This window comes from Lagopus leucura, unplaced genomic scaffold, assembly GCF_019238085.1.
Source record: "Lagopus leucura isolate 7727_CA_CO unplaced genomic scaffold, USGS_WTPT01 Super-Scaffold_806, whole genome shotgun sequence".
NCBI lineage: Eukaryota > Metazoa > Chordata > Aves > Galliformes > Phasianidae > Lagopus > Lagopus leucura.
Genome location: NW_024962260.1, coordinates 3,614,972 through 3,641,010, shown reverse-complemented (window position 1 = coordinate 3,641,010; position 26,039 = coordinate 3,614,972). Strand labels below are relative to the sequence as shown.

At 48.2% G+C, this 26,039-nt stretch overlaps 2 protein-coding genes across 2 annotated transcripts; one reads left to right on the top strand and one right to left on the bottom strand.

Moving 5' to 3' along the window:
- Window positions 1-898: 898 nt before the first annotated feature.
- Window positions 899-14,761, bottom strand: LOC122176942 (BRCA1 associated protein). Its single transcript, XM_042865937.1, has 12 exons — window positions 14,658-14,761; window positions 14,413-14,559; window positions 13,925-14,126; window positions 12,923-13,112; window positions 11,390-11,503; window positions 10,763-10,911; window positions 8,857-8,932; window positions 8,094-8,232; window positions 7,539-7,648; window positions 5,800-5,889; window positions 3,797-3,900; window positions 899-3,179 (listed from the first exon to the last, which is right to left on the bottom strand). The coding sequence occupies exons 1-12, from the start codon at window positions 14,737-14,739 to the stop codon at window positions 2,819-2,821; spliced, it is 1,764 nt and encodes a 587-aa protein (XP_042721871.1). The 5' UTR covers window positions 14,740-14,761; the 3' UTR covers window positions 899-2,818.
- ACAD10 (acyl-CoA dehydrogenase family member 10) lies at window positions 14,738-25,484 on the top strand. The gene is given in 21 exon segments (XM_042865896.1): window positions 14,738-15,383; window positions 15,386-15,433; window positions 15,848-15,981; window positions 15,983-16,000; window positions 16,797-16,994; window positions 18,058-18,216; window positions 18,678-18,837; window positions 19,193-19,264; window positions 19,267-19,333; window positions 19,864-19,901; window positions 20,276-20,330; window positions 20,332-20,424; window positions 20,863-20,971; window positions 20,973-21,015; window positions 21,545-21,622; window positions 21,625-21,717; window positions 22,442-22,506; window positions 22,508-22,596; window positions 22,598-22,677; window positions 22,680-22,792; window positions 24,751-25,484. Coding segments are annotated over 21 exon segments (2,436 nt in total). The 3' UTR covers window positions 24,829-25,484.
- Window positions 25,485-26,039: the final 555 nt, after the last annotated feature.

The following is a 26,039-nucleotide window of genomic DNA, read 5'->3' as shown; positions in this document are numbered from 1 at the left end:
CCCCCATGCCATGTGCATGGGAAACACAAAACATTCCAGCCCGTAGCTCGCTTTGGCCCTGCACCACAAAGGGACGCTGAGAAACATGCCAACTTGTCACCCCCTTGCTCTCTCAGGAACAGCTGCTGGAGTGAATCATTTAATCATCCTCCAAACGAAGGCGCTGCCAAGCTTTGTGCAACTTCTGGTTCTCACTCCTCTCCAACAGCAGCAGAGGAGATGGTGTAACCCCCTTGCTGTTCAGTGGTGGAGAGTTTTCCTTCACGGTTTTAGAAATACATATATAAAATCTATTTTCAGGCTCTTAATCACAACAGGAGCATGGCCAATCCCAGCTGCTCAGTGCTCCCTCTGACTGTGGTGCTACTGAGTCATCAGCTGCAAATCTGACCAGATGTTGGAGCTGCAGATGCCAAAACTCTACAGTGGGCTGGAGAGGTGTGAGAGCCAATGCTGCCTCCTGGCACTTGGGTGTCCAGGTGATGGCTGAGGGCACAGAGCACTCTCTTCCTCTCACCACAGCCCTGCATGCCTCACATCACATCAGCACTGCTTCTGGCCCACAGTCAGGACACAGTCCCAATGCAGGGACCCACATCTGGCAAGATTTTAGGAGAGCAGACTCCTCAAGGACTGGAGATGCATTAATGTAATGTAGAAGCATTCAACAACCCTTGCTTTCCCTGCACAAGCCACCCACTGCCAAGCTGGAAGTAACAACACTGCTTTACCTGCTCCTATCAGCTCAGCTGAACCAAACTTCCCTCCAGCCCAAACACGACAAGAAGCTTGTTTGGACAGCTTTGCCTTCAAGTAGAAGGCTGCAGAAGAACAGGCCACACATTTTGGCACTTCCCTGCCACCTCGTCCCTCCACTTCCAGCTAACACACAAACAAATGCAGCGCACGCTCTTTTAATTGTCAATCACATCTCTTGAAAACGAATTCCAAGATACAGTACAGCATCTCAGTGTTCTACACAAGGCAAGCTTTCAGCAAAGGGTTGGAGGATCTTGAGATGGTGTAAAAATATATCTTAAATAAAATAGTTTCTGTAGGAGAGCAAGCTGCGTTGTACATATCTAAGTCCTTAGAATAATTTACAGAAGGCAGAGGCCTGGTTGTACAATCCACACACTAGAAAAGAGTTAGTGTACATTCATGCTACAAAGTTAGAAAAGGTCAGAGTTCCAGATGGTTGGGGCAGATCTTCAAACCAAAGCAGTGGATGCAATGAGTGCACTAATGAGCGCTGTGTATTTCAAAGCGAGGAAGCCTAACACTTCCAGTCAATAAAGTCAGGAAGCAGATTATAAAGACTCACCTTCTGAGAGTCATTCTATTTATTGTAACTCGTTCTTTCTGCCTGGCCAAGAAGAACAACTTCCAGGACTAGGTGCCTTCCTTCTTTGTTCCAGTTTAGACTAGCAAGTCAGATCTTGATTTTCAGTGTTACAGACTAAGATCAAGGCTGCTGCAGTTCTAACAACGGAAAGAGATCATACTATGGTCTGAAAGGACAACAGCATGACTCCCTCAGCTGCTTTTAACAAGGGATTAGTGCTGAAACACTCAGACTGCTGAGCACAACACAGCAACCAGGACAGTCACATCTCCAATCATGGTAAAACTGTCCCCACCCCAGTGTCCAGTCTGGTATATATTCTAAGTGGAATTTTAAAAAGAAAAATAACAGATTTCCCTTAGGGGGTTGGCTTACTTTTTGTGCCAATAACACAAAAGTTTTGCCAGCCAAAGTTTTGGGCAGAGCAACACTCCAGAGCAGAAGATGCAGTGCTGAGCCATCACAGTAACTGGATACAACAGCTGCATCCAGCAGTGAGGGTCTGCTCGCAGGGCAGGTGGGCAGCACTAAGGCTGGCTGCAGGCACAAAGGAAGTGAGGTTTCAATAACACTGCATTGGTCATTGCCACCTCGCTCCGAGGACAGCACTACAACCAATGCCAATGTAATCCTACTGAAGCTAAGAGGGAATAATGCACACACACCCAGTCCAGGAGGATCACAGCACTCTGGCAGCCATTGACACACAATGTGCATCCACCTTCACAAAGATGGCTGCATCTGATTTGTAGAAACGCCCATGGAGTTACCATGTTAAACGTTTCCCAGAATAAAGGGCCATCTTATGCTTTCTCAAAGGCAGTAAGCACTGTCCTTCCAAAGGCTCTCTCTAAAACCAAGGAACGGATGATGATAAAGTCCCTTCAAGAGTTTAATATCCTAGATTACAAGCCTGGAGGACTCATTTAGTGTCTAACACCACCAAGATGGTTTATTCTCCACACCTCCCACACAGTCCCACTCCTGCACTGCTGTACAGTGCCTGGACTGCACACACAAAAAGATGTAATTTAATTTACTGTTTCTTAAATTAAAAAAAATATTGAGAATACTTTCAATCCAGAAATGGGAAAAGAACTCAAGAAGTCTCACACGCTGTGCATAGCCTATTCCACAGTATCCCCTTAGGAAATGCAATGTTCAACATGTGTACACCCACCGACCCCAGAAAACTCGCCAAGAAGGAAGTCAAACGCATGACAGGAGTGGCTTTAAAAAGGTAGAAAGGCAAAACGGTCATTAAGGTCTGCCTAAAAATAGCTAAACAGTGCAGTGAAATGCTTTTAAATACCACAGACACCTCCAGTGACTGGCAGCCAGTTTTATGAGAAGCTCTGAAGACAATTTCTAGCTGAGCTTTACTGAACTAGGCATTCCCAGCTGGAGTCTGAGGGCTGGGCCTGGCCTACCACGAGCACGGCCAGATTCAGCATGGGAGCAGCACTCCGATCTTCATTTACCCCTCTTGCCACGGCCTCTCCTGGAAGAAGGCTTGCCCGTGCTCCCCGTGGAGGAGCTGTCAGAAGAAGCCACTGCAATGTTGATTTGTCCTTCCTGAATCTCTTGCCGGGTCTCAGCTGGGAGGTGATTGATTTTCTGCTGCGTCTCTAGGTAGAACATGACATCTCGCAACTGCTCCTGGATCTCTGAGATTTGCAGGTCCTTCTGCTCACAGGTTTCCTTTAACACTCTCTCCTCTTCCTTCAGCTTGTTCTGAAGCAAGGCTTGATTTGCTCGCAAACACTTATTCAGTTCTTGCTCCTCCTTCAGCTCATTGGAAAGCTTAGCCACTTTGTTATTCAGCTGAGAACACCTTACAAAGAGGAGCACAAGTCAGGAAAGCAGTCTATTGCACCTACATCAAACATTACTGCAGCCCTTTTATTTCCAGTCTTTAGGGAAATTGTCTCCCCAGCTGTCTCCGCCCCCAAGGTCACTCAGATCTTAGCTTGGGCCCTGGTGGGCTGGGAAGAACAGACCACACAGTCCCACCTAGGGAGCTGGAACGCACTGATCCTCATGCCCTCTGTGCCTGACGGCCTTTAACTGACACTTCCTAACATCTACGTTTTTCTCTGTGCTGGGTGAGTTGCCTCTGTGGGGCTGCCTTTCTTCTCTCTGGACATATCTGCCAATTGCAGAACAGACTGGCATCTGCTTCTGAGCAGGCAGAGGAAGGATTGCTGAATGCTAAATATGCAGACCGTGTTAAAAGAGCCACGGGTCCCAAACCTGCATTCCACTCAATGGGCACTTCCAGTGTGTGAACACCTACAGAAATTACAGCTTTTTATTAAAAAAAGCAGCATTCTCAGTACAGCAGTTTAAATAGCTCAAAGTCACCCAGGAATAGCAAGACTTTTTCTTTATAGATGTCAGCAAGCAGAGCGTTAATGGCTGCATGGAACTAAACCTGGCAGCAGTACCCACTTCCTTTCGACAGACTGCTTTTCTTTGAGCAAGTCATTCAGCCTCTGTTCCAGACTGTCACACTTCTCAATGGTCTCTTTAAATTTGGTCTTCATGTTGTTAATCTGTAAAAACAAACACACAGGCATTTCAAACAGATCAAAGTCCTGTGCACTTTCATTATGACATTCATTTTTCTGCTGTGCTTTCTAGACTTTGACCAATTATTGTATCCAGGTAAGCAAAAGTTTGGAGACCAGAAAGTTTAATTTTGTTTAAGACCCTCTGCATTACGCCTTGCAGTACGCCAACAGGGAACCACGTTGCCGTGGAAGCTGCTCATACAGAACAGTAACTGCATCTGCAAACCTGCGCCAAGGAGCCCATTCATAAGGAAACAAAAAAAGAGGAAAAAAGAAGAGAAGCGATACCAGATTCTCATCTTAATGAAGCATTGATATATCCATTCTCTCAGATGTTCTGTCAGTAAACTTGAGTTTCCACGTGAGAGTTTCACAAGGCTGAGCTCTTGCTCATTTTAAAGGAAACCTCAAATAAATATGGGCAAAGTCTGAAAATGAACACGCTGCTCCACTCAGCACTGACTCAGCAGCGTGCTGCCGTAAGACAGTGACCTACTGACACCAATACCCTGCTCACGCACCACGCAAATAGAAACACACATACGTTCGTTTCCTCTCCTCTACTTCAAAACTAGAGATTGCTGCTGCTGAAGAGAACCACCCTCCCACTCTCCAGGCACCACACAGAACACATCTAAACTTCTCAGATAAGGCTTGAAGGAGATTTCTAGCCGGAAATGCAGCTTCCCCTCTGTTAATGTCAAAAGTACACTTGCACGTACTGGAGATGGGAATATGAAGGAAAAATGCTTTCCTGGAGGATCAAACTGGATAAGTGTCAGTGTCAGCACACATGCAGTCTTCAGTGATGCCAGTCAATGCAGAACAGGTTTTAAGCCTTCCGGCCTTAATCACCGAGTGTTTATGCAGCTGATGGTTAATTTGGGGAAGTAGCATGAGCACTGATAATGGAATACACTGCATTGTGGCACTGATCCAGACAAGACCTGCATGCCTTGAGTGCCATGAATAGAACTGTAAGGATCTTTAAACACGAAACCACATTCCATATATATATAATATAGACGTTTCACTTCACAGCTGCTTTGTGGATCATGTTTCCTGGTCATGCACAAGACAATTTTTCCTACAGCTTTGCCTTTTCTCAAGAAATCCATCAGATTTCTGGGACAGCTCTTCAGACCAAGGTCAATGATCACTATTTCAATGGTCATAACTTATGCATTTAGGATATTGTTTCACTGCAGATACTACATGGTTAATTAGAAGTTACGCAGAAAGTTCAAATAAGGACTCGGCCCCAAATCCCAACTCACTTTAAACCTAGTTGGAAGGATCTACACAGAGTGAAAAGCATTAAAATATTCTCTCTGGATTTTTGCTCGTGACATTTTGAAGCAGTCCTGCCTACAGAATGCTTTATAGGAGGAGACTCTGAACTTTTCCCAATGGGCGATGAGGAGAGGCAGGGGATCACAAAGAAAGGGCAAATCAATATGCATTTGGAGTAGAAAGACAGCCGAGCAAATTAAAGTCATACTGTCTCTGCTAATGCTAACCTTCCCTAGAGAAGCGCGCCAGGGTGAGTGATGGCATCAGCAAGCAGGGATCCTGCAGCAGCACAGACTCGTTTTCAGCACTGCTGCAGTTTCCCGAGCAGCACATTTAAATCAACCTTAAATCTAAGTGGCAATCTACCTGCTTCTGCACCACTGAGCAGCAAATTGCTAGATCTGAGCATCCAGATAAGGAATACGTCTCAGAGCCAATTTTCTCAGCTGGTAGTGAAACAGGCTACGCGAGGTCACGTCACGCAGCACTCGGGCTGTGTGAGAGCAAGCAGCTCTGTCTCCCATTAAACAGTGAGCAGGGCCCCGTGCCAGCAGCGTTCCACACATGCTCAGAGAGAGCAGCGCTCACCTCTTCAGCTGTATCCTTTTCTATTCGGACAATCTTGTTTTCCCAATAGATTCTCTGTGATTCCAGCTGGCTTGTTAGCAAATATGAGTACTGTAAACACAGAAGATACACACAGAACAGTCAGCTTTTCCGTAAGGGTAGCTATGCTGGTTAAGAAGCCCAAAGGGCTGCAATATGAAAATCAATTTAATCAAATGAAATTAAGCATAGAGGGCAGTCTGAACATATGTGCAAACTGCAGATCCAGCAGATACGTTGCACCAATTGGATTTCAGAATCAAACCCCTCAATTTTCTGAAGTCAAGTAAAGCCTTTAGAGCACAACGGCAAGGATCAAGTCAGAGTTCCACCACTGTGCCATGCACTTTTAACAGAAACAGATTTTTTACATTGTATTAACAAGGCCCCAAATCTCACGTGCCACAGGAAAAAAAGCACCAATAATCTGTCGAGAGCTTAAAACCCCAAGGGTCCCAAATGGGAGTTCCCCATTTACACCCCAAAGCCCAAGAGAGGAGAGTAAATGAACACGTCTAGCTTCACTCTAGGAAAGCCTTTGACAAAGCATCCCCAGCTGCACAGAGCCCTACGCAGTTCCTGCTCCCCAGTAACTACGGCCCATTCCAATGTTACATTGCCATTTGAACATGGATGCATGCCTTACATCCCCCCTTTTCACTCCTGGTTCTGCAGATGAGTTATGAGAAGGTTGGAAAACGCGATTATTTCTTACCATCAAGCTCAGCAGCAGCACATTAGGAGTTTGCCGTGGAATTAAACATGTGCAAGAAGCCCTGAATACACTAAGTAATATCAGAGAGCCAAAACACGCTGCCAAATTCATTCTCTCTGCAAACATTTAGATCTCATAAGCCAGACAGAGAGATCTTTTACATGCTTTAAGCACTGACCTCTTGGCAAAAAGGGTTAAAAATAGATGTTTTCACATCCAAACATCACACTGAAAAATTCATGGAACAAGTAAACAAATATTTATTTGAGCAGTATGCTTACAAAGTCTGGTCTCTACGGGCTTCTCTTCTACAGACATCCTTGTGTCTAATGCGGCTGAAGTCACGCTGCAGTATATCTGTATATACAGTAATTTGAGTTGCTCTTCCTTTAAAATAGATCACTGGTGAGGCAAAACTTGTGTGAGGCTTTCTTTTACCCTTCTCGTTAGAGTGGGAGAAGATGGCCAACAGCCATTAAAAAAAAAATCACTGTTGAAGGGAAGGGAGCAGAACAGGGCTGGTGTCAGACAAGCTTCTCAGCTTTCCTTGATAGCCAAAGGAAGCACACAGCTATGGATTCCTACATCCTTGCTCAGTTCACAAATAACATTACTCAAGATTACAGTTCCATAGCCATCCCAGGCTTTAAGTCAAGTCACAGGTCCTTCAGGAAGGGTCTGCCAAGCGCATCAGGACATTCGGACCCATTTCTCTTTCAAATGACCTCAATGCCTGTAGCAGCATAACCAGCTAATCATGAGTCTACTGGTGAACACAGGGGGAAACTGCAGCCAGCTTACTGTCAGCTGCATTGGCTCTGCAGAGCCAAGAGGAGATTTAAAAAAAAAAAGTAGTAAAGATATCTTGTTTCTGCCTGGAGATGATTGCCTACACGCAGGGAGCAAGTCTGCTGCATAAGCTGATGTCACTTTCTTGTAGTCATATCTGATTTGAAACATTTCCACAAGCGGCACAAAGCAGAGTTCAACAACCCAAAATATTTACCTCTAATTGTAAGGCATCAATTTTCTCTTCCTGACACATATCTCCCTCGCACTCATACTGAACTATCTTCCCATCAGTTTTACTTGCAACCAGTCGGTGGACGTAGTTATCTGAAGAGAGAAAATTCAATCAAAGGGAGTTTTTGCTTAAGAACACCCAGGTTGACACCAGTGGAAATACTTTATGCAGCACAATTAACTATGCAGACTGCTGCAACAGTGTATTAGCAAGGCAGAAAGCCAACAACAGATGTATTTGTTATTTAACAGACTTTGCATAGGCACCTTACGGGATATTTATTACAACAGCCTGCTCTCGTACCTCGGGGCAAATTGATGGAAAGGGAACAACAAACACATTCCACAGAGGATACAGGACCACTGCAATTCATCATGGAACCTCTCACATGCTACAGACCCACAAAAACTACGATTAGAGAGGAGATGGATGTTCCCAAGGTTTTGGGATAGATGCAAACTGCAAGAAAACCATCACAAATACTCTTAACAACCAAAAGCTGTTGTACAAACAAGGTGGGGGAGACAGAGTGCTTACCTCCAGCATAATCCCAGACTCTGTGGTTGGTCAACTGCATTGCATAGGTGTGCTGGGTCTCCTCAAAGTGCTTGTAGGCATGGCGACTCACATATCGACCACAGCCTATGTGCCCACAGATCAAACAGATCCAGAGGTTCTGTCAAGAGAAAGACAAAGCTCTGTCCATGCAGGAGTGTCAAACAGCAGTATCACACAGCAGCATCACTGCTTGAGAAAACACCATCTGAAACCAACGGGCTCCAGATGCTGCTCACAGCCAGTCGCTTCCTCACAGGGGGAGCTGCATTCTCCTCCTCTTTGGGAAGCTTTGCTCAGCTGGAATAGCAAAGAGAAGGAAGCACTTGCCCATCCTTGCTAATTACGAGCTTGCAGATGCCAGGCACCTTGACAGCCTAGCACAAGCAGAGATGGAAGAAGGGCTTTGATTAATGAACGTGGCAACTTGACAGGAGCACCAAAGCACGCGCCAAAGAGCGCAGAGCAGAAGGCAGCATCGTGTTACTTCAGCCTCCTGCTGTCACATGCACTGATCAGCTGATGCACTGATGCTTTCTAAGAAATGGAAACATTTGTCAGGGCAGGAAACCCAGCAGGTAACATCCCTTCCAAGAACCAATTCCAACTCAAAAGGAAAGCAGATACACCACTGACTGGTAAAAACAACCTGAGAGCAGCCACAGAATTAACCTCAAAAGCAACTAGAGCAGCTATGAAGTCAGATCTAGTCTAGATCTCACTCACCATCCACCCACCTACTTACTTCTTGAACTCCACACTCAAAACATTTGTTCTCTTCCACTGGCTCTGGTGTTTGGCAGTATCTGCAGACAGGACACCTAGAGGGCAATAAGCACCAAGATCAGACACACAGAGCTTCATCTTAATATCAGGGTAATTAAAAACCGAGCCAAAGAGCTCAAAGTGAATGCCTTGTGCTGTGGGATGCTCCCTGTGTGCACGTATCTTACAGCTCCCATGTACCCTCCTGAACTTGCTTCCACTCCCCACAAGGCTATTTTGTTCAGCCAGCGAGTAACAGAAGAAATAACAGATCTTCCAGAGCTACTTCAATAGTCCCAGTTTTACCTGGTTTTGCTGCAGTCCAGGTGTAGAGAACATCTGCAACCAGAGGTGTCAGCACAGCTGGCAGTGACCTCAGCTTCTGCCAGCAAGCAGAAGAGCCATAGCTGAGTTCAAAAAACACCCCTCAGCCATAAACACTGCAAAAGCACTTTGTGCAAACACTGCTCCTCCAGACTGCTGCCAATGGACAACATTTTCAGTTGAGACTCTGATCATAACAAGCACCTTAGTCTTCAAGGACAGCAGAAAAGGCAAGAACAGGGTTGGTGCTCGATGCAGTGGCATGCACAGAGCAATATCCAAGCCCTAGCAGGGTTCTTCCAAAGCTTTCTCATTAAATGAAGGCAGTTCAATCGTACCAGAAACAAACTTGACTTCCTGTTGACACTTTATTTCCTGGATATTTTCCATTATCTGCAGCTTTATGCAGCAGCTGCACGCTGTTGTGGAAGGTAACTGCAGGCAGAGGCGCTCACACTTTACAGCACTGCTTAGCACTGAAACATTCCTAAGGAGGTGAACACTTGTCTTCAATTTCACCCCAACCCAATGGATCCAGGCTCAGCCCTTCTGGGAGGAATGCCCCATAACTCTACCCAAGAGAATCTATAACAAGCAGCCTATGTTTCTTTTGAAACAATACCACTGTGCTGCAAGAGACAACACTGAACACCAGAAACAGCCTTTGCTGAGTTCCTAGTGCCTGGACCCACTGGAGGGAGCAGTAACTCAGACTCTGGATCCTGTTGCCAGGACTCTGTGTATTTTTCATTAGCCATTGGAAAAGCTACAGAAATATTCTAGGGGGAAGGTAACTGGATTGCAGTAAGCTTCCCATACAAATTCAGGCACTTACAGTCTCCACGGCACCTAACCAAAGTGGACAAGGACTTCTTTCTACCATTTTCTTAGGCTGGGACCATACTTAAATTGTGTATCAGATCTTTAAGTGCTCTTTTGGATTTTGCTCCTATGTTGGCTAAGCTCCATTGCTTCAAATTTAAACTGGTTTCCATTTACGGGATAAACAGCAAATAAACACGAACAGCTACAAATCTGATTAATCCCACTGAAGTTCTGTTATTCAGCTCAGGGCTAAAATTGTCCTCACTCTCTATCCATGAATCAGGCACCAGTAACAGAGGAAAACAGAGCCCTCTGCTGCAGTAGCTACGACTGCCTGATGTGCAGTAAAGCAGCAAACAGCATCCAGAGAAATTAAGCTGTGTACAATTGATAGCAGCTTGGGTGCCAGTCAGGAGCTCAGGCATGCTGAAATCCCACCTATGGGCATGCAAAAGATGGAACCAGGACCAGTCCTTTCAACCTACAATACTTGGAAATGATTTGCATTACTGTGCAGCTGCCCTGTTCTCTTAGCAGTGAGGCCCGTGGGAAACAGTGTTCAATTACTTTTGGCTCAGAGATTTCTCCCTGCAAGTCTCTTAATAGGAAAGAAAAAGTACTAAGACCTGTGGTAATTCCTGCCCCCACACTGCGATGAGCAAAACCGGTCCTGTCAGCATATAGCCACCACACTCAGAACAGAGTTTTTGATGTGGAAACAAAGAAAAGCCTCTTACGTGGTGTCCTCCCACCGCTGCAGACACTGGCTGTGAAAGCTGTGGTTACACAGAGTGGTAAGAATCCCGTTCACAGACTCATCCATCCTCTCGAGGCACACTGTGCACTTCGGGAGCTCTGTCAGATCCATCACAGGCAGGCTGGCCCCCTTTAAAAGAACAAGCAGAGACAAATTGCTCAGCACCCTCCAATCACCATAAATTAAGCACCTGCATTGAAAGTCAAACTTCTCTCCCATTACCACCAGCACTAGGGTACAGTACAAAGCAACCCTGCGAGTCTATGCAGTGGTTACAAATTTACCAAGGTAAAAAGCAATCCACAGCCTTCAACAGAGCACAGCCCCATCAGAGCACAGGGTGAGGAGGCTGCTGCAGCTGCCACAGCCCCATGACATTTTCTGGATCACTGCAGCTGGCAGGTTTAGGTCAGAGATGCTGCAACGGTGAGGCTTGAAGCCTATAGAAATCACCAAACAAACCTTTCCATGTAGAAACAATACTGGAACAGGAAACAGATTTCAAACTGATACAGTTAAACACTTCTTGCAGTGTTCTGCTCAGAAGAAGTAATCCTGTTAGAACTCTCTGAAGTCCAGAAAAAAGGAAAACAAGATAAAAACTTACATCTTCTGACTTGAAGACTTCAGCCCTTTCCACGTACACGAGCTGGCAAACATCCTCCTCTATGGAGTTGAACTGCCGACCATTGCATGCCATGTAAAAGCTATCTGCATCAGCCTGTGCACAAAACAAGGGGAGGCTGTTGAAAGAAAAAGCCCACAGCTGACACAGACAGGGAGGAGGAGACATCTGCTGTATCCCTGCTTCTTCTCTCCACCAGGTCCCATAACAGAGGAGAAATTTCAGAGAACCAGCTCCTGCCAGCAGGCATCGCATCTTGGCACCGGGTTTAGTGCTGCCACTTGGAGATGGGAAGCAAAGCTGACAGCAATGATGGTTACTCTGATAGCTGAGTATTCAGCAGGAATGACAGATTTCCCTTCAGCATCTGCTTTGCTTCCTGTCAGTGATTTCAGCACATTTGCAAAGCAAATTTGGTTTCTTTGCAAAAACTTCAGAGCATCACGTTGCACAGGACACTGACACTTGTGTCGGGGAAAAGAACGATTCAACTGTGGGAAAGGATCCACTGCATCAGGAACAATTCAGACGTGCTCCAAACCATCTGCGGGAGCCACCAGGTAAAGAGGCAGAACACAAATCAGATCTAACAGATGTCACCCACTTTCACTCAGCCACCTCCCTTTCACCTGGCAAAGGATCACAGCAGGCTGAGAAAAAATGAGCTGAGCACCACATTCCCCTACTGCTAACCACTGGAGCCAGGTACACAAAGGCACACAAGATTTGTTTTTGCTGCATATAGAGACAGCCGTTAGGGGTCACTGGGGAACAGGGCTTCAGGAAGTTTCTGAAGCAACTGCAATTTCAGGGTGAACTGACCATGGCTTTGTGGTTTTGATGCAAGGCTGCTCAACACCAGGTATTTGTCCATCACATTTTATACAGCAGAATGCAAAACACATCTCTGCAGCTGCTGCAAATGGCACAGACTGCATTCAAATGCTGCGTCTACACAACAGGCATGGAAAATGTCTCAGGCAGCACTCACAGCTAGGGAAAGAGCTGACCAAAACTTCTCTCAAATCCCCATAAAGGAAGGTGCAGGTGAGAGCCCACATAGAACATAATGGGGGAATAGCTGTAAGCAGCACCCTGTGTTATCCAGTGATCCACTCACCCCCAGGCTGCCCGTTTTGGGGCAAGCTGTCCTTCTCACACTGTACTGGCAGTGGCTAAGCCATCACCTCACTCCTCAGAGATGTTTATTAAAATATAAAGTGCCATTGGCTGCATTCTTTCTGCTCAGCAAAGCACAACACCACTCTGTCTGCAAACGTGCTTGGAGGTAGCAGAGGCAGTTTGTTTTTACGTGCTTAACAGTTTTAAATATCCTACCAACAAGAAACAGTGGACACAGAACATGACACACGCTTGTCTACAGGACAAGGTGCCAGGTAAATCCCTGTCAGTAGCCCCAGGAAAGTGCTGGGCAACAGGAAAGGACTGCCCTCCTACCCAGCACCTATAAGGCACTGCAGTCCCCTCTATGGCAAAGGGACTTCCAGCTCTTACCTGGGAGCTAAACTTTATCAGCACCATGTACTGGTTGGGAGTGGAGTCTCGGATGATTTTCATGTGCTCAATGACTTCATAGAAAGATGCCACAAACTTCATCAGGTCGTGACTGGTCATGGTGGCAGGGACTGTGAGGATACACAGCATGGCACTGCGCCTCACATCTTCTTTTAGAGAGGTCATCTTGCTGCAAGACACCAGTTACACAGCATCACGTCATTCCAGAGAGGTCAAAGCTGCACGTCGCACTTCCACCAACTGCAGTTACAAGGATAACTCTGCTGCCGATCCAAACCCTCTTTTGCACATTTGTAAATGCTAAGAAGGAAAAGGCTGAGGTAGGAGCCTAAAATGCCTGCATGAAACTATTACTCCTCAGCAAAGTATTAGAATGGGAAGCTTCAAGCAACATTGGCTTTGTCAGGAGTATTTGGTCATCTGCTCTTCCCTAAAAAAAACCAAACAGCTGAGCCTGGCAAGTCACAGATGCTCAGAACTGTTCCTTTAACAAATGAACAACCCTTGCTGCTATTTCAAATGCTCCTTTTGTCTCTGATAGCTTTCAAGACGACCCAAAATGGAATTTCTCATGCAATTAGAAGGGAAGAGTGTGGAACTGTAATCCCTGAAATACAGAATGAAAGCTCCCACCTCAGAGAAGTTCCTCAGGCACGCAGCCAAAACCCTGGAGATAACAGCTTAACTCTGGATCCCTCAAGAAGCTGCACTGCTAGGAACCCATGTTCACCTCACGTTCTTACAGCAACTTGGCATACATGCTGCCTGTAGGAGTGTTGCCCACAGCCAGAAGACCCAAGCCCAAGCCCCAGCTTTTCCCCAAGGCTGGTGGCAGTGTAGGTGTAAGGCACCCTTCCTGTTTGTCCCTGCACAGCCAGCTCAGGAGCCACAGCCCCAGGGTGAGCAGCTCACCCTTCCAGATGACCTCATTACTCACCAGCGCCATTCCCACTAGAGCTACAATTAGTCAAGCATTCTTACTTTGTTTTGTACAGATGCATAATGCCATGAACGATTTCAACTGACGGATTCCCGCTGAAGAAGGAAATCTGGTCAGGGAGCTGTTTTGAAGGCGAGTCTGGAGCAGCCTCACGCTCTTTGTTTTGATCATCCTGTTTATTTTTGTCCTCAGATGACGCAGCCTCTGAAGATTTTCTTGCTTCCATGGCAGCTTTTGCTTCATCTTTCCAAATAAAAGCTTTAATTACCACACATGAGAAACATCTACAGTTCTCTAAGCACAGCCTGACACAATACTGCAGACTCTCAGAACTCCGCTGTGCCGGATGAGATCCAATATGAACCGCTATCAGCCAGGACGGCTTCCACACAACGACACAACCTCAGGGCTTAGAAGGGATCTCTGCAACCCCCACCCTTCCCATCTCCTCCGGCGGCAACGAGCGTTGGCACATCCGCATCCCCACCTTCAACCCAGGGGCGATTTACAGCCCGCCCGGTGCCGGTACCTGCCCGCGGCCGGATGGTCTCGATGATGATGTCGGTCATCTCCCTGCGGCCCAGGTGCTGGTGCAGGATGGCCGCCCTCTCGCCGGGGCCCTTCCCTTCCAAGCAGGCCGGGATCGCCCCGCTGCTCTCCGCGGCCATCTCCGGAGCTGCGCGGGAGGAGAAAGCGTTGAGGCAGGCATCGGCGGCAGCGCGGCGCCGGCCCCCGCCCCGCCGAGGCGCTCCCGGCCCCGGGGCGCCGACTCACCGGCCGCGCTGTAGGTGAAGCCGGCGGGCAGCGGGGAGAGCTCGGCCAGCTCCAGGCGGATCACGACCAGCGACACGCTCATGGGCCCGGCGCCGCGGGACCCTCCGCACTGCGCTGCCGGCCCAACGGAGACCGAGCGCCGCTTCCGCCTCGCGCACCTCTGCCCTCTCACCCCGCCGGGGTCACGCCGCCGACGCGATGACGTCAGGGGGCGGTGGGGGGAGCCGGAAGGAGCCGAAGGAGGGGCCTCGGCGCCGTGGCTCACCGCGAGGCTTAGCCGTGAGTTCTCGCGAGACTTGGCGCCGCGCTGCCTGACGAGCCCGGGCTGCGGTTGCGGCTCAGGACCGGAATGCGGCCTCGTGTTTGCAGAGGGGGGAGGCGACGTCCTGTCACGGCCGGCTGTGGCGCGTCAGCACGGCGGCACGCTGCGCACAGGGGCGGGCCCCATTCCTTTCTGCCACAACGCCACCGAAGAATTTCCTCCGCACTGCTTCCATATCTCTGCACTCAGAGCCCGCCGCGCCAGTTTCCCCAGAGGGCAGCACTGCGATCCGCGGGACACGCGGCTCGGCGGTCCTCAGCGGGCTTCTCGCCGTGCTCCCTCCGGTCCCAGCAAACACCTGAGCAGCGCTGCCTGCGCCCCTTCCCCGCACCGGGATGCTGCTGTCCCGGGGCCGTGGCTGCGCAGGCGGTGAGGCTGGAGCTGGTATGGAGCTATGATCTTTGATGGAGCAGAGCGCTGCTCCCGGCCCCCCAGCACACGGCTGCAGGAGTGCGTGCTCACAGCGTCTTCGCTCTGGATTCCTGTACACGAAACGCATTTCACGTCTCCATCAGACACTTCCGTGCAGAGATGTGGTGGTGCTGCTGCCCGACGTTCCCAGTCACACCATTAGAAGTGCTGGAACTGACAGCTGTGTTGACATCTGCAGCTCAGGGCCCAACCACAGCTGGAGGTAAAGCTGACCTGCAGGACTCTTACAGAACCAGCTGTTTTCACCCAAGGGCACTACACCAAAAGCGGGTTCGGGGTTTACACCGAAGTAAAGATGTGGCCCATCACATCAGTTCTCACAAGTGCTGGTCTTACACATCAGATTTCAGAGCTGTAGAGGAATTTCAAGCTTGTTTCCCAGTTCTGACAATGCCGTATGTGCTCTCTCCTGGCTTTCTTACTTTTCTCTATGTAGACTGGGAGGCCCAGAATTGTATTCCAGCTGGCACCGTCCAAAAAGCTCTGCACTCTGGAGGTGAAAACAGTCTCTCTCTCAAGTACACAAGAGGAGAGCTGACGACTGTGGAGTTTTTGCAGGAATTGGGACAGCCAGCGGTGCTTTGAGATTGTAAGCTATATCCCCATCCCTCTCTTCGTGCTTCCTGACTACAGGGAAATGGGACCCTGCGACATGGGAAGCTGGTGGTTCGGTGAGGATTGTAATTTTAAAGGAAATCCTCCAATGGAAGCTTTTGGGTTTTACCATTAAAGAAGCATCACTGTCTCAATAGGGCTGGCAGCTCATTGCTGCTATCATTCTGCTGCCAAGGCAGGATGGTGAGCAGAATATACATTCACTTCCACCAGCTTCCTCTTCTGTATTTCATAGTTTCTGATACCAAGAAGCACAAATCAAAGAGCAGCTGAAAGGCTTTTGCTTCTAGCTGGTGCACAAACATACTCCATGGGTGGAGACTGGTCTCAGTAGAGATTTCTTAAAACCAGGAGAAGCCCCTCCACCATAGCTTTTGTTTGCCAGCTCCAGGAGCATTATGTCAGAATCCTCTTTTTAACGCAGTCTTTTTGAATCTAAAATGTAGATTCCTTTCCTGTCTGTTAAATGGCACTACAGTGTTTATCTCCAACCTGCCTTGATTCCATGACAGGCACAATCCTAGCACATTTCTTGTTCCCAAAATCAGCCCCTTAGCTATGCTGCTACTGTAGAATCTGAGAACGCCCATTTCTTTGGTCTAAGCAATTTAGGTGGGAGATTCACTGTCTACCTTCTACTGCCAAGGGAAGTAGGACAGCAAGATAAGACGATCAGGCAGCCTCTCTGCTCAGCCATTCCTATTTTCTTCCCTGCTTAAAAACTGTGTATGACTAATAACCATTCTTGGGGGGTAAGGGGGCTCTCTCAGGCAAGTATCTGTGTTCCAGTGAACTCTTTCCTCACCAACTTAATCAGAAGTGAGATGATAAAACAGCTCCCCATAATGGCAGAAGCAACACAGTGTATCCATGCAGATGGTCTTAAGATAGCTCTTCTAAGCAACAGCTTCCAGCAGCAGCCAAATGGAGAGAGCTTTCTGCCCCTGGACCAAAAGCATTTTGATGTGGTAAGCCCAGATGGATTGTAAAATATATTTCTGAAGCTAGGTTTATAGTAAAGAGCAACTGAAATTCTTTACTTACAGATACCAAAGGGAGGGCCACCCACAACACGTTAGTAGATATAAATGTGGCAGTCTGTGAAGATACATAGCTTGCTGTAGCGCAGATTGTCTATCATTGTGGGGGGGAAGTACTGCTTGAATTTGTTTTGGCTGTGGATACAAAGATCTCATGTCAGTCTCCAAGTTCAGACAGATGGTTTTGGTCAATGCCTCTTCTGCTGTAAATATCACTTTAGCATCGCTAATAGGTGCAATGGTCAGAACACCACTTGTCCCTGTAGCTCAGATGGTGATGGTTAAAACAATCAGAAAGATCAGTAGAATTGTGATACAAGATGTATAATGACAAAGGGACAAACACAATAGAAAGACATTGTAAGGGAAGAAACGAAAAAGACAGCTCACCCACCTCCAAAGATCTCACAACTCACAACTGAAAACTCCACAAAGGAGGGATCTCCAGAAAGAAATCCTTCCCTAGTGGCAGTCAGCCCTTAAATCTAAGGTCTAAGAGAGGTGCAGTCAGGCTCCACCCCTTCTGGTCACACAGCTGAATTGCCTTCACCTGTGCTCCCAGGGCTGACCTTTCCCCAGGTGCTCAATCAATGCTTCAGGCCAGGACTCAACAGTTCCCAGAGAGTGGTGCACTCCAAAACTTTCTTAGACAGCTCTGAGGAATTGGTTCAGCACATTTGGGACATCTATTGAGTCTTCTACATCATGATATTGTGATATTGTTTCATTGGATATCTTCTGTCCAAAGACTGGCTGGTCCTGTTCAGCTTATTTGAGCTGATGGAGCCACAGCCAAGGCAGTTGGCATCCACGCAGCCACTTGAATCGTATCCTATCCAGCTCTGTCAGCCCTCCGTTCCCTGCATCCTTTATTTCACAAATTACTGTGCCTGTCAGTCTCACTCCCACCCTGCTATGCTCTGTTTCCAGAACTGCACAGATGTTTGTGGTCACAGCAGGCTCATGCATAACCCATTGGTTGTCACCACAGATAGCTGAAGCTTATCGGGAAGGAAAGTGCAAGCCAGATCCTCGCATCTACAAGCTGTGCTTGGAGCGCTTGGATGTTCAGCCTCAGGAATCCATCTTCCTCGACAGCAGCAGCCAGAACCTGAAAGCAGCAGCTCAGCTTGGTATTAAAACAGCGAAGGTACGAAGCAGTGCACACAGGGCAAGGGTATGGTATCTCAGTCCAAAGCTTCCAAAGGAAGCTCTGAGCCTTCGTGTATCTGTCATCAGGGGAATGGTTAGCTCTCAGGATTTGGAGATAGCGAGTTCAGGCATTTTACTTTGGTGAGGGGACCACTGGGGAAAGGACAAGTCAGAGATGGGTGGAAACTCTGCTCCCCAGGATGGCACACAGGGAATGCCAGCTCTTACCCCAGCCCAAACTGGCGCTCTTGGGGACAGAGACCAAGGTGAGAGGCTGTGAGTACTGGTAATGGCACTGTGTGTTGGCCAGGACTGACCAGTGAATTCCTGTGTGTCCAAGTGTATCAGTGCCATTGGACTCACAGATAAATGCACCACAACTGTGTGGAGCTCCTTCTTTCCTAGGCAATTGTATCTTCTAATTATCATTCTGTGTCTTTCCCTCCCTTCTGCTTTCAGGTTGATGATCTTGAAGTAGCATTCAAAGAGCTGGAAACCTATCTGGGTTTTCCTTTAAAAAGGTTTGTTCCATATACTCGTTCTATGAGACCAACCATGGAAATTCCAAAAGACAGTCTGCAAAAGTACCTTGAAAACGTTTTCAGTGACCAGGCAACAGGTATTGCAGCACCTTTTGCTCTTCAGCCTGAAAGCTCACATGTCCTGGAGTGATTGCTCCTTTCCATTTTATATAAAAAAAGTGGATTGAAAACCAATATTCATGAAAGTCTCCTAATCTCCAAGCAAACATTGCAGCCATACAGGCTTCAGTGGCGCAGCACTGTTGGACCAAAAGGCAACATTTAAAGACTTCATTATTTGTGAGGCATTGAGAAAAGCTGCAGAAGAAACACCAGGAGTATTTCTGACCTGTAAGGCACAGGCACATGAATGAAAAGTAAAACCTGGAGAAGCGGTGAGAAATAATCCCACCTTATGCTTTGTCTGCTGACCCTCTGCTCTCAACTCTCCAGGTCTGCTGACGCTGTGGCAGTTTGGCTGTGGACAGTCTGCCCAGACCTATTTTGTCAAGTTTGGAGATCGTTCATGGTGCTGAAGAAGGAACTCCTTGACAGTCTGCTTCCTTCAGGTCCTGCTGTTGGAAGGGAATACAGGTGAGAAGGCAGCGTGCAGTTAGGACCCTCTGCCTTTGAAACGCATCCTCTGCACTCCTACTCTGCAGATTCCTCCAAGCCACAAAGCACACACACAGCTCTCACAGTGCATCAGGAAAAGTAAGATCTTGCTATGGCAGCTGGAACCTTGAGTGGGAGAGAGGTTGCAGCTCAACAACACTGCAGTTGAGCAGCAAGGAGCCTAGCTGAGGGCAAGCCCTTGCTGGTGGAGTCATGCTGCAAACCAGCTTGCTGTGCCAGAGATCTGTGCCTCAGCAGCAGAACAGCATGACACTTGTGGGAGGCTGTTGTGTTTTCCAGAGTGTGTTGGATAGGTCTCAGGGCTCTGGGCCATACAGAGATTTTGGTGTGCTTCTTCCCTATATCTCAAGCCATCTCATTTTAATGTATTTAAAACTGAACACTTGATTCTTTTAGATACTGTGCATCTGCCTAACAACAACACAGTTCTAGTATCGATTCCGAAATGCCTTTGTGTGCTGAAACAGCTCTCTGACTTACCCTGGCAGGGTACTGAAGGCACTGAGGCTGGTGTTCCGTTCCTACTGTACTTGCTCTGTGTGAGGACAGAAGGTAATCGTGTCCCTCAGCTTTCATTTTTGGCTTTATAACGCCAGCCACAATCCCCCAGGAAGAAGAGAGGAGTGCTTATACCAGGGTGGATCAGGTGTGAGACCTCAAGCAGCAAACAGGTGTTTTTGTGGACGTGTACCATGAAGACACAGTGACTCCAGGGATGCAAAGGTAGCTGTGAGCCTGGCAGGACCCCTGCAAATGACAAGCTCTTATAGCTTATCTCAGGGAACTGGACTGAAGCCTGCTTGGCTCTTTGGCAGTTTCCGCATGTGCCTTTTTCGTATCTTTTATGAAACCTCTTTGTGCCTGTTCTTTTCCCTGAGAGTCTCCATTCCTTTGTTACAGGTAATTACATCCAGCAGCAAGTTGATACCTGGACAAAGCAGTATCGAGCTACAGAAACACGTTATTCCAGCCATGGAAAGACTCACTGAGTGGCTGCCTTTGCATTTTCCTGAATCTCAGAAGACAACAGTTGCGCATGGCAATTTCAGGTACTGCCCTCTTGGTTTCCTTGGCAGTAGGCTGCTGCCCTCTCCTGGGGGTCAGGCTGTTAGAAGGCTGTACTACATATGATCTACAAAACATGACAGTGGAGGGCCTGACGTTACTTAAAATGATCACATGGTCCCCCTGGACAGTGACATGCCCGCTTCTTCTCTTTTTGGCTAGCCTGTCCTCTAACATGTTAATGACCTGAGGACCCAAATAACTTTGTTTCATTCTTCAAAGCGCAGTTATGTTCATTATTAACCAGGGAGTTCACTATTGAGTAATTTCAGTCCTCTCTGACCTATGCATGCTCAAATTAATGTTTCACTTGTGCAGCCTCCCAAAGAACTCAGCAATTTTTGCACAGTGCAGACTGCTTCTGAGTACTGGGATTTTCTCCCTCAAGATCTTTCTGATTTCTTTTTTTCCCTCCGATACAGGCTGGACAACCTAATCTTTCACCCAAAGAGGCCAGAAGTCCTTGCAGTCCTTGGCTGGAAGTTTTCAATTCTAGGAAATCCCATCTCCAATTTGGCAAATAACTGGATGGCTTATGGCTTACTTCTTGCCACCTCAGTTCGACCCAATGAAAGGTACAGAAAGGGGCAAAGTCACATCTGACACAGAGAGAATGCGAATTCAGAAACAGATTAACTCCTGCTCTTAGAGGGGTCAGCTGACAGTTGGCTCATTGCAGTTGGAAAGGGCTGCAGGTCATGTACTTTATTCCCTGTTCTGCTCTTTCTCTGAAGAAGCCTCCATCCCTCCATGGCAGAAGCACTGCATGTGCAACGATCGCTGTGCCGTGATCGCTCTGTCCCACGTCTGGTTTGGTGAGGAAGTGGTATGAACCCCAGTGTGGGCTCACTGTCCTGGGTGGGGCTGGCAGCCTGTCAGTCAGTCACTGTTTGCACAGTCTCACCCCATTGAAGAAAACACTTGCATATGTATTTCACCTAAGTGAATTGGTGCCAAACCCCCGTTCTATGTATGGAAACAGCACAGCAGCAGCCATTACATGACTGCAGGTGTCTCCACTGCTCCACAGCTTGCAGGGCTCTGCTAGAAAGCAGTGAGCTTCACAGAATCTGCTGACTCATTGTTGCCCTTTGTGTCATCCAGGCTTGGCAAAATACGATTTGAGGCACCTGGGAGTCCCTACAGCAGAGGGGTATTGCCAGAAGTACTGTGGCCACATGGGAAGGAGCTCCCTGAGAACTGGAATTTCTACGTGGCCTCTGCTTTCTTCAGACTGGCTGCAATGCTGCAGGGACTCCACAAACATTCTCTGACAGGTGAGGAGCCCAACCACACTGGCCCTGCTTTACAGAGGTCCTCAGCCAACAGCACAGACACACAGCACTTCATGGAGAGCTCTCACACTGAACTAGGGAAGGTCAGACCACCAAAACGTGCTGCTGCAGGGTTGGGGCACTTCTGGCTTTGCACGCTGAGACCTCTGAAATTTCAGGCACTAAAGTAAAATGAGGCACTCCTGAGAGTTAGTTGGATCAGCAGGAGAGCAAAGCGGTTTTGTGTTTTCACTGTAGTACATTTTGTGGTCGAGTTGTGTCTTGCAAACAGAAAAAAAGGCCAAAGGGGAACACACACACACACAGCGTTTCCCCAGCTGCTGCTCTTTCCTGGACGCAAAGTCTGAACTGGGCTTGTTTTCTGTGCTGATTGGAGGTTGCTGTGTGCTCACTTCTTTATTGGGAGGGCTGAGCAGAGGCCAGAGTTCAGAGCTCCTGCAGGTGGAGCTCTCAGACGTTTGAACTAAGCCTCAGAGGGATTTGGAAGCAGGGAGGCAGTGTGTACTTTCATTGCTGATTACCTGCATACGTCAGGCCCGGCCTGGGAGTTTTCATCAGAGAAAAACAAGATGTTATTTTGGAATTCCTTAGAAAAGAGTCTCCCTGAGTCCTGCTGTGCTGGCCTGGACAAGGACACAGGGCACTGTTTGAGATGTGTACTTCACACAGCTTCTCTGAAGCTTAAGCATCTTACTCTTGTCCCCAGGGAGGCCAGCCTGAGGTAAAAGCTGTCTGGAGCATGCAGAGTTTGTGGCTGATCTGGCTTGGGATTTTTGCCATAACAGAAGGATCCCGTGTGTTTGACAGCCTCTCCATTGCAAAGCCTTTTGCACAACATTACAGTACCTGGGCCAGGCAAGGGCTGTAGCAGGAGCCACAGTACCTGGACACATCCTGGGACTGTCCCTGTGCCTGAAGTACCCCTGATCACTTCCTTCAGCAGCCATTGGGGGTGGCCCAATGTCTTAACTGCAAGCTGGCAAGGATCTTGGATGTCCAGTGGAGCTTTCTGATTTCCCAGCCCAGATGCACTCCACATCCTGTTCTAGAAAAGAAGGTGAGACCTCTTCCTTCCTAAAGTAGCTTTGCTTTGCTGTACCGATGCCAGAGTGGAGGATTGTGCAGTGCCTCTAAGTGTCCTTGCATTCTTGATCACATCAGACACTTAGCACTCATAAGGTCCAGTGACTTGGAGAAATGGGGCCCGTTTCCTTTTCCTTGCTACATTCAGATAACAAGAGTTCATATTCTAGAAAATGGCAATTTCAGAAGCTGGCACTCCCTTCCAAGGTAATTAGATTATCACCAGGCTAGCTGTAACTGCAGATGCTGCTCCCTCAAGCTGCTACCACCAACACTGATGGAGTCTCCAGAGGCTGGCTGGCCTGGAGCCTTTCAGCCCAGTGCTGTCAGTCCAGTGCTTGCTCACTCCTTTCTCCCAGCAGGGCTGTCCCTGCAGATTCCCCTGTTGGCAACCAGTTGTCTGCCCAACGATAAACTTGTGATCCTGCCCTCAGCAGTGCAGGCTCTGGGATGACACCTGGACTTCAGCCCTGCCACTTTCTTGGCCTCTCTTGCACAGAGCAGGTGCTGCTGCAGCCTTGAACCCTTAAAATGGAGAGGCATTGGTTGGTTTTGGTATGGCGGTGAGGAGGCAGAAAGTAGCTACCAAAATGACTTTCCCATAGTTGTGTGGAGGGTGAGTGGTAGAGAAGAGACCAGCATCAAGTCTTGAGTGGTAGAACATCTGCCAGTGTGAGGCATTTAGGGCCAATATGTGGACGATATGAAGACATTTGGTCTCCTGCCCAGGCTCTCCAAACTGATTTCTCTCTGCTTACACTCCCCAGTGCTACTGATGAACATGGTGTGGTTCAGTGTGCATGTGACTCTGTGCTGACTGATTTGCTGGGAGTGGTACCTTAAGTAATCATTCACAGTGTGTCACAAAAGAAAACAACACTAGTCTTGAGCTGCCACTGGGATTACACTCTTAACCTATTCTAGTGGCATTGTCAAATACTAGTGGGTTACTTAACTACCTTTTCACTGCCAAAAAAACCCACCCATCTGTTGTTCAGCCTTTCAGAAACATTTCCTTGTGCTGTGCAGAAACCAGCAAAAAACAGCATTTCAGAGTGCTCAGCAGCTGATTCTCCAAGAAGATGGAAAAGAAGGAAAAGCAATGGCTCTAGGCAATTTAGAAATGCTGAGATGAGCATATTTTTTTGCCTGTTTCCCAGGCACTCATTTTCAGACCTGGCAGAGTCAACAAGTCTCCAAAATCAGGGCTGCAGCCTGGCCATGTGGAGAACTGGTCCTTGCCTGGCAGAGCAGACAGACCCCTCATCTTGCCTTCCATCCACCCCACTGCTTTTCCCAGTGGTATCGCACTTCAAATGTCAACCTTTGCTATGGAAGCATGTCATAAAGGCCAGGCGAGGAGGCCAGAGTGGAGTCCTGCTGCCTGCAGGGGAAAGATAATGCAGCAGAGCATTAAACAGCTGAGCAGTCCTGGCTGAGAGCTGTCGCAGCAATGAGAAGCTGGGCCAGGGCCAAGGGAAGGGCTAGCTGGCACTGCAGGGGCAGGCTTCATCCCTGACTGGGGTGATGTGCATTTGCTGAGACAGGGAAACCCTGGGCTGATCCTGCCATGTCCTGTATGGGAACCTGCAAACTTAGGTCCCAAAGACTGCCCATCCCTACATCCTCTCCATGGAGAGAGCAATGCGTCTCATCCTCTTCCACCAGCACCGAAGTAATGTCTCTGATGATGACTGTGCAGGCCACGGGTCAGGCTAGTCAGGTGAGCAGATATATACACCTAACTTCTGATCCTTCTGTGGCCCAAATAAAGCAGCAAAGGGACACCCCAGGGTCAATAACCCTAAGGAGTGGTTTGTCCTGTCTGTTGTTGCAGATCCCAGGGAAGGAGTTGAGGCATTTGATACTGTGCTTCCTTAGTCCTGCAGTCCTTTATTTGCTCTTCATGGTGTTAATCTTATTCTCACACAGGTCTCTGGAGCAGAACATCTCAGCAGTGTGTTCTCCAGCCCAGCACTCCACTCAGACCTGAGCCCTACATCTGGCTGAAGTTCCCACATGGTTCACAGGACAATGTTCTCCAAACTGGAGCTGAGCCACTGCACTGGGGAGCCTTGGAACATGTAACTAAAACTGCCCGTCTGGCATGGAGAAGGTTGTGCTATCTGCAGCCTTGAAGCTCGAGAATTTCAGTGGTATTTACTGTTATCTGGGCTCAGTGCCTTTATTGCCAGATTCAATAGGTACAGGGCAAAATCCCTCCCTGGATCATGATGCTGCAGACAATCAGCAGCCTTGCAGTGGGGAGCACTGATTAGAAACAGCCAGGCTGGGGTTGCAAGTCTTGGTTTTGGGAGTATAGGAAGCAGAGTGGAGCATCTCTCCTTAGCACAACGCCTCCAGCAATCTGAGGGTGCCAGAACTCCAACATTGAGAGGAAATGAATCACTGGCTTCAGAGCAGATCATGGAGCTGAGGTCCATGGAACTGGGAGGACTCCCTGACCGTATGACTGCAGTGGATTTCTCTGGGTTTCTTTAGGGATCTGGGATGATGTAAACCAGATTAGTGGAGGCTTTCAGTGCTTCACAAAGATCAGCAGCAGGGAAAAGACTGCGGGCTTGATCATAGTAATTCCTGAGCTTTTTATGAGTACACTGGTATTAATTTAATATTAAAGTGATGGATATACTTCTTTGAATTCACATGACTAACAAGTTCAACTCTTTAGTATTCCTTTGCTCCTGTTGGAAACACTGTGCTGGGGACAGTGGGATGCATGCCTGCAGCTTTGGCCATCACTGAGGCTGACCTGGCAGGGTCCTTGCACTGACTCATATCGCAGTGCCCGATGCTGGCTCCTCCAGTGCACAACCTTGCAGCCCACTTCCACAAAGCCACATTATTCATCTGCCCAGGGTGGTCACCTCATCCTTGCTGCCAGGGGCAGGATAAGTGCTGCAGGGAAGCCCCGGGATTGCTGTGCTGCTGGCTATAGGAAACTTTGTAACCTGAGCTGTGGTTTTTCCTGGGCTGAGAGTGAAATTCAACCTCTCCCCGTGGCATTTGGCTCTGCTGTAGAAGGGGGAGGGAATCTCTGGGCCTGTACCTGCCCAGCACAAAACAGACTGCGTGATTTCTGAGCGGGCATCTGGCCTTTGTACCTCCTAACATCTCATCTTGCAACAGGTAGAACACTTGCCAGCCATTGCAGGGCTGAAGGTTTGAGGCTGCCTTCGGCCTCATGCATACCTTCATGC